Source organism: Bison bison, unplaced genomic scaffold, assembly GCF_000754665.1.
Source record: "Bison bison bison isolate TAMUID 2011002044 unplaced genomic scaffold, Bison_UMD1.0 scf7180017864289, whole genome shotgun sequence".
NCBI classification, from domain to species: domain Eukaryota; kingdom Metazoa; phylum Chordata; class Mammalia; order Artiodactyla; family Bovidae; genus Bison; species Bison bison.
The window spans coordinates 6986126-7004252 of record NW_011494861.1 but is presented as its reverse complement, the minus strand read 5'-3'; the positions used below and the strand labels follow the sequence as shown (position 1 = coordinate 7004252).

Here is an 18127-nt window from a genome sequence, read left to right as displayed (position 1 = left end):
CTGGCTTCCTTTCTATTTGTACTCTTCTGGGAACAAAATTCTTTTTCCTACTAATAGAGTCTCAAAGATAGTCCAGGAGAGACATAACATACATCCTTGAGCCTGGTGGTTCAGATGGTAAAGAATTTGCCTGCAATGCGGGAGATCGGGTTTGATCCTGGGTTGGGATCCCCTGGAGAAAGGAATGGCAGAGGCATGACTGAGTGGCTAACACTTGGAGCCCAAAAAGAGAAATGAAGCTAACTCCCCTTGGAGCTTACTCCACTTGCTAGTGAAACAGGAAAAAGGTGCGGGCGCTTGCAGGGCCCTCCCCTCTTCCCTGCCATGACACCGGTTTCACTACCCCCTTCCAATGTTTCTGCCATTTCTTCTAAGCATTCAAACCATTTCCTGGAATAAAATGGTCTATCTATATATGGAACAAAATGACACAAATTTACATTCTCAAAAATATTTATTGATACAGAAGTTCACATGTAAGTGAAAAAAGCTGGATAGAAACCATACATACAATTGGACAAACAGGTTTGTAAAACACACAAACGCACATGTGCAGTTTAGAAAAATACTGGGTGAGACAGGTCACGGCGTCAACAGTGATAACATGGCGGTGGACTTCAGGATCGTTTCCTACACAGATGAGCAATAGTGGGGCTTATGAAAAACTCCCAGGGGCAGGTGACGACGGGTGGGAGCCTGAGCAGGACCCACAGCAGGAAGAACGGTGCCACTGCCTGGGGGCCGTGGCAAGATGTTTTCAGATGTGAACACTGAGTTTCCGCTCCGACCCAAGGTGACTCTGAGGAACACAGTCTTCCTCCTGTCTGCTAGGATTTACAACCCAGCCAGAGACAGGCCACAGGCCAGGAGTTACAGCTAGGCCTGCTGTGGATGCGTTTCACGCCTTCCTCATGCAGGGACCCGAGAGAAGCGCCACCCACCCATCTTAAAGAAGGTCACAGGCTCAAGTGAAACACCCCTCAAAGCTACACTGCCAGCTGGTGGCCCAGTCAGGACATGGACTTGGAGCTTCAACATCACAGCCTGCCATGATAACAGCCACATGGCCTCACCCAAATCTAAGGGAAAGAATGAGCAGACAATCTAAAAATCACCATCCCGTGTCACTTGGTCCTCTTCATGCCATCTTCCAGGCAGAGACCTGAGTATCCGCGAGGGTGGGGACCTGCCCATCACAGGGGTCCTGATATCGGCAAGGGGGGCCCCTTGGCTCAGCTGGGGCCTCACCACGTCCTCTCCACCCCCGTATCCTCTCCAGGTGGCCAGTCTCAAGAGTTTGTTTTCTCAAAAGTCATAATCCCAAGGCCAGCTCACCTACTCCTCTCCCCTTTCTCAAACTTCAGTTCTACACTGGGGTCTCCAAGGACAAACTAGTTCCTGTCCCCAAGACCTACCTGGGGACCGATGGGAACAACAGAACTACCTTTCTTCACAAAATTAAATCAACCCTAAGATTGGAGGATTTTTTTCCATTTTTCATGTTTACCTGTCCTAAAAACAGGTCTGAAGAACTGATTTTAACAAACCACAAAATCAGTGATTGAGGGCTTCCATGTTCTAAGTCAGATATTAATTTGATTTTCTTAAAATAAGTTATGTACCGCTTTGACAATCACACAGAAATGACTAAGAGTTGTTTGGTTTTTCACATCCCACTCGGCATGCAGGATCTTAGTTCCTCGACCAGGGATTGAACCCTTGCCCCCTGCCATGGAAGCGCAGAGCTCTAACCAATGGACCACTAGGGAGGTCCCAGGAGTATTTGCCAAGCGTATCTCCAACACAGAGCCCTCACTGGCCATCCTGAAGCAACACATGCTGTGGAAGTGACAGAAGCCTGCACCATCAACACTGATTATCCAACGGGCCAACACCCAGGGTGTGTGCACCGCTGCCCATCTGAACGGCACACCCAGGTGCTGACCACAGGGCCGTCTCCAGCATCTCTAGACGCTGAGAAAGGTCTCCAGGGGCTCCTCTGCCATCTCCAGTCCAGCATGGCCAGCTGACCAATGGCTGACAGCTCCCTCTAGTGGCAACGCTGTTTTCCTTACCAATGGGGACTGGGGGGGGCAACCTTAAAGGCCCGAAGGAAACAGCCTACCAGGACTTAATGAGTCAGGATTCAATGAAAATGCAAATGACAGATCACCACTTTCATTCTTCCCAAGACTTACTGCTAAAGACCTTAAGCATCACTGTAATGATACAGGAACTTGTGAAGAAGGCAAAAAAAGTTGATGGTGGACTGACTGCAAAAGTCACTGCAAGGCCAAGACAGAACATGTATGTACAAGTTAAACTTAGATATAAATAAGATGCAACTAAGAAACTAGACTTTAAATGGTCTCTGAATATCAAAGCCGATCCTGGAGGGTGACAAGAGCTCTATGACATGAGGGATCGGCCCCCAGAACACTGAGGACAATGATGATCAACGCCTCAAATGGACGTAAGCCGTAACAACCCTCATCCTAACAGTGGTCCTTCGAGGCGTCCTGCTCGGAAGCCGGAATGCAGAGCACCAGGACGAAATGCTGCTTCTGCAGGCATCTCAGGGTCCTAAACGCAGACACGATGTGATGTGAACCGGCCCGCCTGTTTACCAAACCATTTCCAACCCTGGAGGTTAAAGAAGGCTGACTCCGGAGAGAAGATGAAGGGCCACCATTTCCTCCGAAGCCCCTGGGTCCAGCACCACCACTGGCATTTGTGTCCAGCCACGGAGACCAACAGCAGGAGCCGCTCCGCTGGGCCTTGGTCCAAACAGCCTGGTTTCCGGCCCTGCTCACTGTGCGTTTCCATCTCAGATGAGAAGTCAATCAGGACAAACTGAGTTTTAAAGAGGCTCCAGGACAAGCTTCCTGGGTTTGAGAGTATTTTTTCAGGGTAAAATTTTTCAGCATCAGATTTTTAAAAGATGAAGGGTTCTTGAGGCAAACTTTTATCTATGAAACCTTGAATAAATTTAACACCAAATATAAGCATAATCCTCAACCCATGTGTATGGCAGAGGCCAGGGAGCATCCAGTGAGCAGGGCTGGGAGCACCCCCCAAGAGAGGACCACAGGGTAACTCTGTACCTTTCTATGCTCTCCATCCCACCAGATGTCCTGCTTTCCCCTTTGAGACATTTCTGTGGTCTGGTTTCTCTATTTTTATCCAGATACCAGCAACCAGGTCCTTGAAAAACTTCATGAGGAATCGACCACGTTCTGTTTCAATGGTGCACGAACTCGTCCCTGCTTCTTGATTCCTTTAGAAAACCAAACAGAAGACTAGGGAAAACCTCTGTCATGTCAATTGAAGAGTGTACGTACGCTAAATGCATCCATGAGCTACGCAGGAAACTGCACTGTTTGCTACGTAAGCATGCTGTTCTGTTCACGGTCACAGACCCCATCGTCCAGTGATGCCAGGCTGGAGATGGTCAAGCTTTCTGGGAGGAAGGTCCTTCCTGTATTAAGAACATCAGTATGTTTTTCGATAGAACTTAGGTTTGGGATGTCCTTTCTCTTTATACGTTGCCCCACTTTCTCTTGCTCCAATTTTCTCTGATGCTCCAGGAAGCTTAAAATTATAATCTGTTGTGACATAAGGTATGGTCCCTTCGAGCCCACCCTGAAATGGAAACACAGAGAAAACATGTGGGAACACTTAGAATCTGGCCAAGATGGAAGAGAGTATTAGATCGCTCCTAAGATCCTCAGCTCCCCTTCCTTGGAAGGGCCCACTTACATTTCAACCCCCCAAACATGTCCAACAGCAAGAGATGGGGCTCTCTCTTGAATCAGCAGGTGACAAGGGGGATACCGGTTGCCTCCTCAGCTGCCTCCTCAGCTGCCTACAGGTCCTGCTGTTTGGTTTGGGGTTGGTTTGGGGCCACACGGATGCCCTTGGCCACCGTGACCTTCCGTGACCTTCCCACAGGAGCCTCTGAAGACTGTCTTCAGGAAGGGTCACCCTGGGGTCACCACCTCTGCCCTTTTTCTCCCACACCCATGCCTGAGATGACGGCTCCACCCAGGGCTCCTGCCCAAGGTGATGGGGACTCACACTCCAGACCTTCAGGCCATGCGGACATGTCACCCGGCCTTGTCCATCTCTACAAAGGAGTGTAAGCTTCCCAAACAAGAACCTGCTCTGTGACTCCCGGCCCAACTTCAGGTCCGCACTTGCCATGCGACCTGGAGGCCAGCGAGCTCCAGGGCTGCACACACCTGGCTCTTGAGAACACACTGTGGGATGTTCACAGCCCCAACCAGCAGACAGTTCACGTGTCTCAGCTCCTCTGGGGGCACGGGAGTGAGGATGTGGTAAAGCTTCTTCTCCATGTCGATCCCCCTGCAAATCCCTTGAAGACACACAACACACAAGATCATCCTCCCCACCACTCAGAACTGCAGAACGGCTTATGAGTTTTCTAACGTCCTTGGTGCTACAGTGGAGAGGAATCCATCTGCCAATGCAGGGGACATGGGTTCCATCCCTGGTCCAGGAGGATGCCATGTGCCGCGGAGCAATTAAACCTGTGCCCCACAACTACCGAGCCCCTGAGCATGCTGAGAACAGATGAGATTGAGGAGTCTGACACTCTGAAACAAGAAGGCATCAGGCTGGTGTGTGGACTGTGATAAACGAAACGAAGGGGTGCCAAGCAGGACCCAGGGGGCCTGACCCAAACACAGAGTGAATCTTTCAAGGATCATTCATGGCCAGTGCAGGGTAGGAGGAGGAGTTGCGGGCGGAATGTCAGGGAACGGCTGATGGATCTATCAGGACCTCAGTGTTGGAGTGAAGTCTTAGATGCCAGGGAGACAACTAAGCAGAAGAGTGACTGGTAACACCGGCTTGGAGCTCTGATGCTGTGCCGGAGAGCGTGTACAGAGGTCAGCCTACAATGGACTGAGAGCCACAGAAAACACGTCAGATGAGAGGGAGGCCTGGCCAGGCCTTGAGGACTCCTGCATTTAGAGGAGCTGGCAGGGCAAGCAAAGAAGAACCGCTTCCTTCCTGCCCCCTACCTCCCAGGGCCCACTTCACAGAGGACAGACAAGCTCTCTGACCACTCCAGGCAAGTGACAGCAACAAGGTCAAGCCCCGCCAATCTACAGCTGCTCAGGTGGGTCAATTTCAGTAGGTTTACACTCAGATTTTCCTCTCAGACTCACCAAACCCCACACAATCGCAGATGGGACTCTGGGCAAGCAGGATGGGCCCGCTGGCGTATCCCCTGACGTCATCCAGGATCTTGCAGAGCCCGACCCAGCTGGCATTCACGGCGTACAGGATGTGGGTGGGGGCCACATCAGCGTGGATGATCCGGAGCGCGACGGCATTGAAAGGGACCTGGAGGACACACACGCACCCCCTTCAGTGATCTGACTCTAAAGACTGCTTATGTCAGTAGTTTCTACAAGCTGACGAGTCAGCCATCTGAAGTTTTATCTGCCAAACTGCCCACCAAAACATATCTAAACGGAATGGAAATTGTTTAGTGTTTCACTGCTTTAGACTGAGAACTGAGGAAAATTACACAAAGCTCATGCACACCAACAACACTTGCTAGAAATCTAAATTGAATGCCTGCAACTCTGCCTAAAGAGACACATGAGATGCGAATTCAGGGATGTGGGCATGAGCTGAAGGTAGGAGGGAGACTGAAAACTCATCAGCAACAGGTCTCTGGGCGGAAGAAAGTAAACACCCACAGAGTGAGGAGAAGCCCCTAAGGGAATTACTGAATTAAGAAAATGGACCACCTTCCTGAGCACACAGTAAAGGACTACCTTTAACATGTAGTTCTCTGGGTAACTACACACTTTTAAAATAGCCAGATAAGTTTCAAGTCCAGTTACAGAGCATTGCCAGTGAGTATAAACAAGAGCAAATCACCCAAAAAAACTGCCTTGGGTTCTTCAGTGGAGGGGGCTTGGAAGCCTGGGGCCAATCTCTCCACTGGGCTTGGGCAACATGATGCTGCCCCCCTACCCCACACTCCCTGGTCACCGTCCCTGCCTGTGTGACCTCTGCCCAGCATCTCCACCTGCCTGCCTGCCCAGTCTTCTAGCTGTAAGTGGGGTGTGTACCAGCACCTTCCCCACAGGCTCAGCAGAGCACCTGGCCCACTGTGTGCTCAGCACTGCGCAGGCCATACAGTGGAGTGAGGGCTCTGGTCCAGAGTCAGGCCACCTGGGCGCCAGCCAGTCCCAGCCCAGACTTTTCCTACGTCCTGTGGGCAAGCTGAGTCTGCCCCTGGCCTCAGTTCCATCATCTGTAAAGTGGGGGTAATAACAGGGCCTCGGTGAGTAGAGGACAGCACAGCACAGGGTGAGCACTTAGAAATGATACCTGTCGCTATTTGATTCTTCCATCATCTGGGACCCTAATACTATGGTGGTTTCTTCCCAAAACAGTCCTTCAGAGATTGGAATCCAAGATGCACATACTTTAGAGCTAGAATCAACCTGTGACAACATCTGAAACGCATTACACGTGCTCTCTGGGCACACAAGCATCTACGAGGCCCGTCACCACCACTCACAGCCCGAGTCGCACACGGCCAGTCGGCAGAAGGGTGGAGCTGGGCTGCAGGGTGTGGTCCCAGGGCCACCTCTGGTATTAGGCAGAACATTCCTGGTCAGGATGGAAACCAGGGTCAGACCCTCTGGAGGTGGATCCACTCCCACCGGATCCTTCAGCTCCCGACTGTAAAATGGGCACAGTGGGCACATCAACACCTCAAGGCTGAGGATGACACGAGTGAAGGGGTATAAAGAGGTGAGACGGGCACACAGGAAGCCGGACAGTCCCCCTGAGAGCTCAGGTTACCTGGTAGGGGGTCAGACCGTGTAAGGCACGCAGTGGCTTCGGCACTGGGGGTTGCAACTGGCTCAGGTAACCCAGCACTGCCAGCTCACGGAGGATTCTGTTATGTGATTCTCTGAAAAGTAAGTCAGAAGGTGAGAGGCCCACCTCCCGCTCCGAGACAGGGCCCACCTGTCCTGACACAGCCCACGTTCCAGCCTCGGGACCGTAGACCTTGCCTCTCCATAAACCCACTGGAGATCCTTCAGGTCAAAGCTCCGAGAGGGGCAAGCAGATCTGGAGGCCAATTCTGGGCATTTCCACTGGCAAAGGAACCGTTCGGAACAGACCTGACTCTTCTCTGTAAACAGGTAGCTCTGACAGAGATCTGAAAGATTTTAAGGGACTGACCCCTTTGAAGGAATCGAGGACAGAAGACCTTGTCAGACTGAAGAAAATGGAATTCTCCAGCCATGGTGGTTTGCTTACCTATTCCTGGACGTTTTCCCAGTCACAAACTCTGACTTCACGAACATCAGCTTGTATCCCGTAGACATAACTGGACCCTCTTTTTCTTCATCAGCAAACTCCAAACTCTCAGCAAATTCGGGCAGGTGGAACCCTCTGTTTCTGACTCTGGACCTGCGTCTTGTGTACAAGCCGTCCATGTCGTCCACGAAATCGGGGGTGAGGTCCGGCATGTATTTACTCCGGTCCGAGCTAAACTGGACGACGTGGCTGGGTGACAGCAGGCGGATCAGGTCAATGAGAAGCAAGAGACCCTGGTCTGCGAGGAAGTAAACGACAGAGCCCAGTCAGTGCACCTGGGTGGTGATGTGTGCCCATGAGAGGCTGAGACGAGGAGCCTCCTAAGGACCGGGCTTCAGCGCTAACGTCTAAAAGCCACGCACGCACCCGTTCCCATCACCCAACCCTTTCTGCCAGATGCGCCACCATGGACTTACCTGCCACCCAGCCCATGGTGTTGATGATAAGAGGGGACTCTCGCTTGTAGGAGCTGAAAACATACTTTATTACCTCAATATAGTTTTCAAAGTTGTTTTTACAAGAAGTTTTCCCATAATAGACCATTTTCTGGGGTGTCCTCTGGTGGGTGAAAGGTGGTCCTAAGAAGATAAAGGTGAGAGTCATTAATCCATGAGAACCTAAGAGGTGGCAAGGGTTATGGTCTAGCCATGATTCCTGACAAAGCTGCTCAGGAAATCTGAGCCCATCGGACCACTAGGAATAGCTGTGCTCTCACTTTTGGAAATCTAAGCTTTCAACTTCAAACACAGACACGCCTGCATTTATACACGGTTAATCCAAACTATGTCCTAATATGGCCATTCATTCAACAAACATCTACCAGACGCCTGCTGCATGCTGGGCATTGTTCTAGATACTTAGGACACATCTGTGAACAGAAAAAACACCCCCACAGGGCGTACACACAATAATTAATACAACAGTAATCACTTGCTGGAATACAGTACTTACCATGTCCTACATGTGCTACACAGAGTCTCTAGTTTTCATAAACCCCTATGACACAGGTAGTATTTACTTTCTCAATTTTTACAGACCTTGAGCAAGGTCACACAGCTAGTAGGGATCAGTGGGACTGGAACTCAAGCAGTCCAGCTTGAGAGGACACACCCTCATCACAACAGCAGTCTGTCCCATCCCCTCTGGTCAGGGCTGCGGCCAGGGCCAGCGCACATGGCAGGCAGGTGACCAGGACCACGGCACAACATAGTCACAAGGGCCTCGGTCAGTGCGGCTGGTGCAAGGCCACCTAGGGAAGAGCTGGCGAGGCGCCCCTCAAGCTTGGAGTCAGGAGACCTGGGGCAGCCCACAACTGAGAGAGGCCTGCGTGGTCTAGGGAATGAACAAATATGTAAGTACATTGAGAATAAGTGCAGCCAGGGTTTGCACCACTGGAAAAGGGGCTGATAAATGTGGAAGGGGGAAGGTTAACTAGGAGGCACCCTGGGTGTGAGATTAGGATCTGAATGATCACAATTCCTTGCTGGTCCAGGGGACTGGGTTGGATCCCTGGTCAGGGAACAAGATCCCAAAAGCCATGGAGATTGGCCAAAAAAAGAAAAAGAAAAGAATGATCAGTGCAAATTCATGGCTCTTAATAAACAGAAACCTATACAAAGACATAAAAATATGTATTTACATATATGTGTACAAGTATGCACACATATTATGTATGTACATATATGACATGCATGGGTTTAAGTATATGTATATTCCCTAACTGTCATGTATGGATGTGAGAGTTGGACTGTGAAGAAAGCTGAGAGCTGAAGAATTAATGCTTTTGAACTGTGGTGTTGGAGAAGACTCTTGAGAGTCCCTTGGACTGCAAGGAGATCCAACCAGTCCATTCTGAAGGAGATCAGCCCTGGGATTTCTTTGGAAGGAATGAGGCTGAAGCTGAAACTCCAGTACTTTGGCCACCTCATGCAAAGAGTTGACTCACTGGAAAAGAATCTGATGCTGGGAGGGATTGGGGGCAGGAGGAGAAGGGGACGACAGAGAATGAGATGGCTGGATGGCATCACTGACTCGATGGATATGAGTCTGAGTGAACTCCGGGAGTTGGTGCTGGACAGGGAGGCCTGGCGTGCTGCGATTCATAGGGTCGAAAAGAGTCGGACACGACTGAGCGACTGAACTGAACTAACTGTCCACCGAGGGACTTTGGAAGCAATGACATCCAGAAGAAAATGAAAACACCACACCTAGTTAGATCAGAAAACGCTATCTTAAGCAACTGATCAAAGCTAAGTCTCTGGTAACAGGACAAACTGACAGTGTGTTGATATGACACAGAGAACACAGCGTCACTTCTAGATCTAAATATGGGAAAACCCATAAATGTACTCTTCAAACTGTCAAGGTCATAGAAGATTAGAAAAGCCAGGTAACAGTCTCCATATTAAAGAAGACTAAAGATTTTTAAGTACGCACTGGGCCTACACAGATGACTGAGACAAAAGGGACAAAACCGAGTTAACTACACTATAGCAATGTCACCATCCTGATTTTGGTGGTTGTATTTATGATGATGTATCAGTGTCCTTGTTTTTAAAAATATGGTAAAAGGGGGGAAAAATTAAATAGGACAGAGAAAATGTAAAAAGAGGAACAATGAAATCAGCTAAAAGAGAGGAATTCCCTGGCGGTCCAACAGTTAGGACTCTGCGCTTCCACTGCTGGGAGCCTGAGTTTGATCCCTGACTGGGGACTCTAAGATCCCACAAGCTGCACTGCATGGCCAAAAACAACAACAAAAAATTGTTAAAAAAAAAAAACAAAAAAAACACATACACACTCAAAAAAACTTTTTAAATAAGAAAAAACAAACAACAAAATCCCACAAAAATCAGTATGTTCCTACATACCAGCAATTAACAATCTGAAAAGGGAATTAGAATAGCAATTGCATTTACAATAACTAAAGAATTAAGTCCTTAGAAGTGAATCTAACCAAGGAGGTAAAATATTGCTTAAAGAAATTAAAGAAGACATAAAAAATCAGAAAGACATCCTGTGTTCATGGATAGGAAAATGTTAATACTATGTCATCTACAGATTGAATGCAATCCTTGGGACTTCCCTGGTGGCCCAGTGATGAAGACTCTGCTTCCACTGCAGGGGTGTGGGTTCAATCCAAGGTCGGGGAACTAAGATCCCACATGCCTTGCCACCCAGCCAAGTGAAAAATAAGACTGAATACAATCCCAATCAAAATTCTAACAGCCCTTTCCCCAGAAATGAAAAAGCCTATTCTAATATTCATATGAAATTGCAAAGGGTCTCAAAATGACCAGTCTTGAGAAAGAATAAAGCTGGAGGACTCACATTTCCCAATTTTGAACTTCTTACAAAGGTACGGTAATTAAAAGTGTGGTACTGGCCTAGGGGCTATGTGTAAACCAATGGAATAAAGAGCACGAGAAAAAAATCCTTGCATGCACGTGCTTCCCAGGTGGCGCTAGTGGTAAAGCACCCACCTGCCAATGCAGGAGACACAGAACTGTAGGGTCCATCCCTGGGTTGGGAAGATCCCCTGGAGGAGGGCATGGCAACCCACTCCAGTATTGTTGCCTGGAGAATCCCATGGACAGAGAAGCCTGGTGGGCTACAGACCATGGGGTCGCAAAGAGTCGGGCGTGACTGAAGCAACTCAGCACGCACTGATGTATGGATGTGTGGTCAGATGATTTTCAACATGGGTGTCAAGACCATTCATTGTGGAAAGAACAAATAGATAGTGAAAACTGGACATCCGTGTACATAAGGACGAAGTGAGACCCTTCTCTTGTGTCAAACACAAAATGTAACTCAAAATCATCAAAGACCTAAGTGCTAGAGGTAAAACTAGCAGAATTCCTAGAAGAAAACATTACGGAAAATCTTTATGAGACTAGATTTAGTAACAACTTCATGGATGATCCAAAAAGCATAGGCAGCAAAAACATAAAAATTAAGAACTTTTGTGCATTTAAGGATATTGTCAAAAACAAATAAAATGACAAAGTATCTGCAAATTGCATATCTAGCAAAGAATTAACATCCAGAATATATACAGAACTCCTAAAACTCAACAAAAACAAAGAACCCAATTCAACAATGGGCAAAGGACTAAAACAGCCATTTCTCCAAAGCAGACGTACAAATGGCCAATAAACATATGGAAAGAGGCTTAACACCGTTAGTCATTAGGGAAATGCAAACCAAGACCAAAAAGAGATTACTTCCATCCACATGAAAGGCCCTGATCAAAATAACAAGTGTTGTTGAAGATGTAGAGAAATCAGAACCCTTGTGAACTACTGATGGGAACGTAAAACAGTGCAGATGCTGTAGAACAGTCTGGCAGTTTCTCAAAAAGTTAAACATGACCACCCGTGGGTGTGCATGTATGTGTGTATATATATCCAAAGGAATTGAAAGCGGTGACTTGAAAAGATAGTTGTAACCAATATTCACGGCACCATTAGTCACAACAGGCAGAAAACCAGAACCAATACAGGGGCTTCCCTGGTAGTCCACTGGTGGAATCTGCCTGCCAATGCAGGGGACAGAGTTTGATCCGTGGTGATTCCACATGTCGTGGAGCAACTAAGCCCTGGCGCCCTAGAGCCCGTGTGCTGCAGCAAGGGAAGCCACCACAATAAGAAGCCTGCCCACCACAACAAAGAGTAGCCCCCACTTGCTGCAACTCGAGAAAGCCCATGTGTAGCAATGAAGACCCAGCACCATCAAAAATAAATAAATAAAAACACAGTTAAAAAGATAGACAAAATGTGATATACATACATTGGTATGATTTTCAACCACAAGAAGGAGTTAATTTTGATATATGCTACAACTCTATGGACATGAGTCTGAGCAAGTTCCGGGAGATGGTGAAGGACAGGGAAGCCAGGCGTGCTGCAGTCCATGGGGTTGCAAAGAGTAGGACATGACTGAAGTACCAAACAATATGAACAGACCTTGAACCCTTATACTTAGTGAAAACAGCCTGACACTGGAGCACAAGTACTGCATGATTTCACTTGGATGAGGTGCCCAGAAGAGGCAGATTCACAGGGAGGGACAGGCAGCACACCAGAGGTCCTCAGAGGCTGGAAGGGGATGCACTGTTATTTAATGGACACAGCATTTCAGCCCAGGACAAGGAAAATGTTTTGGAGGTAGACAGTGATAATGATTACACAGCGCTTCGAATGTGTTTGATGGCATGGTACTGTACATGTATCAATAGTCAAAATGATAAATAACATGTTATGTACATTTTTGTATTAAAAAAAGCAGCATGGGACTCTGATTTGGATTCTGAAACATAAAAAGGGTATTAGTAGGGTAACTAATGGATTTTGAAAAAATCTATAGATTAGTTTATTAACTATATAATATATATAGTTATATATATAATATATATAACTATATAATACTATTGTATTATATCAATGTCAATTTCTTGGTTGAGATCATTGTGTAGTATTATGTAAGATGCTCGTATTAGAGGAAAGTGTTTCTAATTTACATAAAATAAAATGGATGGTAGTTCCATTTATTCAAATAGAACTCTAGAAAGGTATCATTGGGTTTTTAGGGGGTTTTTTTTGAGACCAGAGGAATTCTTATGGGAAGACCATAAGTTTCATGGGGAGATGTGTTCATCTTTTTATATTTTATACTTTTGTACTCTTTGACTTTCTTGTATCATTACTTTTGTACTGTGTAAAACCAAGACATTTAAGAAATGTAGAATACATACCTAGAACTGGTTCTGTAATATTAAGCAAAGAAATGCAACCCGGAGGAGTAAATTCTGTCTGCCCCAGATCACATTCCAAATAATCAACGCAGGATACACTGAAAATTTAAAAGAAAGAAATCTTAACTCGTTTTATTTACCATGTCCAAGGTAAATCAGAACATAAAGATTTTATGTGACACACAGGCATACCCCACCCCGCACAGCCTTGCAGGCAGAATGCTCCGAAGATGACACCAGCATAGAGAAAATATCAGTGAAGAGAAAACAGGATGCAGGCCTGGCTACAGTGTCTATTCGCTATATGGATACAACTCTGCCTTTCCTCAAACTTTATTTTTTAAATACCACAGACTTTATCCCTGCTCCGACTCTCTGGGTTTGGACAAAAACAGATTCTGAGATCAACTGATGGCTCTCGTGAGCTCCCCGACCGGCAAGGTGGGCACACCTGAGAGGGCCATAGCTGCACCCCCAAATGGCACAACCAGGAGGCCTCCTCGGCTGAGCGGCTCTGTACAGACTTGTATGTCATCTCTATGGAGGAGCTGAGATGCAATCCCGTCTAGCTTCTCAAATCAAAAATCCTACTTCCTGCTGAAAGTCTGGCAATATGTCACAACAGGATTAAAACACTCTTACCTATTTAACAGCTGGTTAATGAGGTATCTATTAAATGTTGACTTTCCAATGTCCTGGCAGCCACAGACCAGAATGACGGGGCAGCTGTCTGCTTCTTCTGGAGGGGAAACAAACATTGACCCCTGACACGAGCTGTCGTCTTTAGGACTCTGATCATGAACAGTAATCCTCTGAGGCTCTGGCGGACGAACTCTAGACTACATCAGTTTGTATCACTCACCGCTAGAAATGCTCACTAACTCTTCCATAACTGCAAAGGCGCTCTCCGTTAAACGCAAGCCAGTTTTTTTTTTCTCTCTTCTAATACCCACAGATCTCAAGGCAAAATACTCAGAGTTAATCTGGAAAGTCCGGACCTGAAAATGATAACATAATGTGCTTCTTTTACTTTGGTTCGAAATTAATAAGCCTCAAATAGTTGTGAGCTACAAAAGATAACTTTGGGGACTTCCTTGGTGGTCCCATTGGCTAAGACTCCACACCCCTAATGCAGAGGGCCCGGGTTTGATGCCTGGTTAGGGAACTAGATCCCACAAGCCGCAAATGGGACTTCGCATGCCATAACTAAACATCCTGAGAGGTGCAACTAAGACCTGTTGAGGCTAGATAAATAAACATTAAAAAGGAGAAAAAAGATAACTCTGATCCCTTCTTTCGTCTCACCTCTCAGTTGATTCTCAACTATCAATCACTGAGGGCAAAATAAGAACATCTTATAAAATGAGATAATCTAAAGGTTACTCTCTGCCTTATATGAAAATACAATTCCAGAAGGTACTAACACATAGGCATGGGGGGAGGAGGAAGTTATCCACGAAAGATCATAAGGAATCTAAATAGTGGTGCTTGAGTAGTTGCAGGAAAACAAACAAACAAACCTGAAAGTAAGTGAAAAAGGAACAAGTTTGATCACAGCACCTGAAACACTCACTGCCAGGTGGGGTCTCCATGTCCACCGCTGTGGCCCTCCCAGGCTGCTAGATTCTGCACTGACTAAATTAACGTGACCGCAGAAGCCCGTGCATCATCCTGCCTGCATTTCTTAGCTTCTCCTTCCATGTCAAACCCCCAACCCCTGCCTACTCCCTATGCCTCCGCTCAGTGATCCCCCGAACCATTTCACAGAGTAAGAGGAAACAATCAGAAGAGAGCTTCGCTCCTCCATCCCTGTCCTGGGCATTTCCTCCAGCCACTCTCAAGGAAGCGCCTCTGCTCCCAAGGCCAACAGACCACACAGACACTGGAACCCCTCCCTCCATCCTCTCCCCACAGCACCATCAGCGTGCTCTTCTGTGGCTTTTTCCTACAAGCTGTGTTCAAGCATGCGGTTCTTTCCATCCATCTTAACAAAACCCAGAACTCTCTCGACCAGGCTTACTCTTCCAACCTGTTTCATCTCTTTCTTTCCTTTATAGCTAAACTCTCTAAAAGCAAAATCCCTAACCACTGAACCCTTGAGCTCCTCCTTCCCCAGCCCTTGATTCCATTCCGATCAGGCTGGTCTGCTCAGCAATGCCATAAAACCACCCTGTCCAGAAGGTGAGCCTGCACGCAATTCCTTTCTCAGGCTTCATCTCACCATCAGCAACGTCAGGCACCCCCACTTCCTTCAGAGGCTCCCTGATTACACTCACCTGCTCTCCTTTAACATGAGCACTACCACTCCTCAGTCTCTCTGTTGCTCCTCAGGCTCAGACCTTGAACTTATCATTTCTACCTGCATCAACTTCTCAGTGTCATTATCCCATCTCATGGGCTTTGGAACCCTATTCTGATAAGAATAGATACTACACTTGATCTTAGTCCAAAGGCCAAGAAGCGATGGAACCCTATTCTACTGAAAGCACCCAAATTTACATTTGAAACCTCTTCTCTGGGCTTCCTGGGTGGCTCAGTAGTAAAAAACCCTCCTGCCAATGCAGGAGACATAAGAGACACAGGTTTGATCCCTGGGTCAGGAAGATCCCTTGGAGGAGGGCATGGCAACCCCTCCAGTATTCCTGCCTGGAGAATCCCATGGACACAGAAGCCTGGCTGCAGTCCCTAGGGCCACAAAGACTCAGACACAACTGAAGCGACTCAACACACACCCATGCACACAACCTCTTCTCTGAATTTGACTCACACATTCAACTGCCCAGCAGGCATCTCCAATTGGATGTCTAAGAGGCATCTTTCAGCTACAGACCTAAGTCTCCTCCTACAGCCCCATGTCTCGGCGCACTCAGACAGTCGGGCCAAAAAACCTGCTGCTGCTCCCTGATTCCTCCTCACACCTCACATGAAGTCTGATGTTCCTATAGATTTGGCTCAATTTACTGGCTCACGGGAGACAATTTTAGGAACCAATCTGACTTCAGCAAATTAATAGTAAGGACAGCAAAAGTTTGGAAATGAGGAAAGGAAGAGATGGGAGAAAGTGTAAGTACGCTGAAATTACTCAGAATTTATAAAGAATTCATACTGTCTCAAGTTGGTGAATCAAAATATAAAGATAACCATTTTTAAAATATCAAAAGGCATTTAATCAACTATAACAGAAAATGGTGACTTTATCTGGGGAATGAAGCTAAGTGGCGTAGAAGAGACAATTTTTCTGATATATCCTTCTATTGACTTTTTTACTGTACACATGTGTTACATTCTGTATGACTTATAGCACAACATGACAGACAGATAAGACTAGGGGCATCCTACATAGTCATCTGACTGTTTTGGTGAAAGTAATGAACAAAACTCTGAATGAAAACTGGTTCTACCTCTTGTACGAAAATGTAAGATAAACCTGGATGGCTGATTATAAAGTTCACGGTGGAGGTTTTCAGACGTTCCAGCAACACGATGGAACACAGAGGAGAAAAACTGCTCATCAAACAATATCTGTCATCTGTAAAGAGAGACATAAGCCGCCTTAGAAACAGCACTCCATCAAACGCTATGCCCCGCGGGACTTTCCTCTCCTCTGCTAAAGTCCACACCTTTTGAGACTAGGAATTATGTATGACAGCCTTTTTCAGGAGGCCATACTGCATGACAGAAACACACCTGGATGGAGAAATCAATCCAGGTTTGCTACCTGAACACTGTGTGGCCTTGGTGACTTTCCTCATCTGTGAAATGGTAAAAAGAGCTTCACTCTCCAGACCTTGAGGGTTTAAATACATATAGTAAAGAGTGCAAGTTTGAGGCCACAGTAAACAACTAAAAATTATTCGCCTTGGGTCTTCCCTGGTGCTCCAGTGGTTAAGACTCCAAGCTTCCACTGTAGGGGACATGGGTTCTATCAAGGGAACTAAGACCCCACATGCTGCAGGGTGTGGACAAAAAAAAAAATGTTTTTGCCTTATTATGATACATCCTCAGTAAGTCACTCAGTTCTCTTCATTACCTTGGTTCAGATAAGGTCTGAGCAGAACTCGGGCTTCTCTCTTCATCTCCTTCTTGCTTTTCTCATGCACTGAATAATGAACAGCATTGATGGTCAGACGAGAGTGGGTGTAGGTGGAGAAGACATTTTGGGCAGGCTGGCCCTGGCTGATGGTAAAACCAAACACCTGCACCTGGCCGTAGAGGCAGGTCACACGACAGATCCCACTAAAAGTAAAGCCCTGGAGGGGACGAAAAAAGAAAGGAAAAATAAGCTTACAGATTCTGCTACCAATGACAGAAAACTTCTAAGATTTTAACTGGCTCTTCAGGTTATCAAAAGGAGATGAATTAAAAAAAAGAGAGATTTATCGCTAAGTAACAGAATAACTTGTAGGTAATGATGTATTTTAAACTAATAGATTAAAATGTGAATACTTTTAATCTAAGATCATATCCGGAGCAGCAAAAGGGACAGTCTGACGCACACTGACCTAAGGGGGCCCCCTGAACTTAGTTCTGCTGTTCTCACGGCTCCCCGTCCTTACAAAGCTATAGTGCGGGGGACCTCCCAGACCAACGCCCAGGTGAAGGGTTTGACTGCTGGCTCTGCCTCCACTTATATCTTTCCGGCAGGTTACTTAAGCTATGTTCTGTTTTTCTCTAAACATTCCTAGTGGTAATGACTCCATAGAGCATGTAGCACTAAATGAGTTCAGATACCCACAACACTTAGAGCCTGACATTTCTGAGCACTCGATAAATGCAACCTATTATTACTATTAAAGTCCTTTCAGCCCCAAAGACGGAGAAAGCAATGGCACCCCACTCCAGTACTCTTGCCTGGAGAATGCCAGGGACGGGGGAGCCTCGTGGGCTGCAGTCCATGGGGTCGCTAAGAGACGGACACGACTGAGCGACTTCACTTTCACTTTTCACGTTCATGCATTGGAGAAGGAAATGGCAACCCACTCCAGTGTTCTTGCC

The 18127-nt window shown here is 46.8% G+C and overlaps 1 protein-coding gene across 1 annotated transcript in view; it reads right to left on the bottom strand.

Moving 5' to 3' along the window:
- Positions 1-435: 435 nt before the first annotated feature.
- Positions 436-18127, bottom strand: part of NOL9 (nucleolar protein 9) — an 18474-nt gene continuing 782 nt past the window's right edge. Inside the window, exons 2-12 of the mRNA XM_010849948.1 lie at positions 17163-17382; positions 16534-16661; positions 13995-14130; positions 13775-13871; positions 13133-13230; positions 7794-7955; positions 7318-7615; positions 6853-6964; positions 5193-5370; positions 4242-4375; positions 436-3642 (exon numbers count right to left, since the gene is read on the bottom strand). Coding sequence (XP_010848250.1) covers positions 3493-3642; positions 4242-4375; positions 5193-5370; positions 6853-6964; positions 7318-7615; positions 7794-7955; positions 13133-13230; positions 13775-13871; positions 13995-14130; positions 16534-16661; positions 17163-17382 — 1713 coding nt within the window. The 3' untranslated portion in view covers positions 436-3492. The remainder of the gene's footprint in view (positions 3643-4241; positions 4376-5192; positions 5371-6852; positions 6965-7317; positions 7616-7793; positions 7956-13132; positions 13231-13774; positions 13872-13994; positions 14131-16533; positions 16662-17162; positions 17383-18127) is intronic.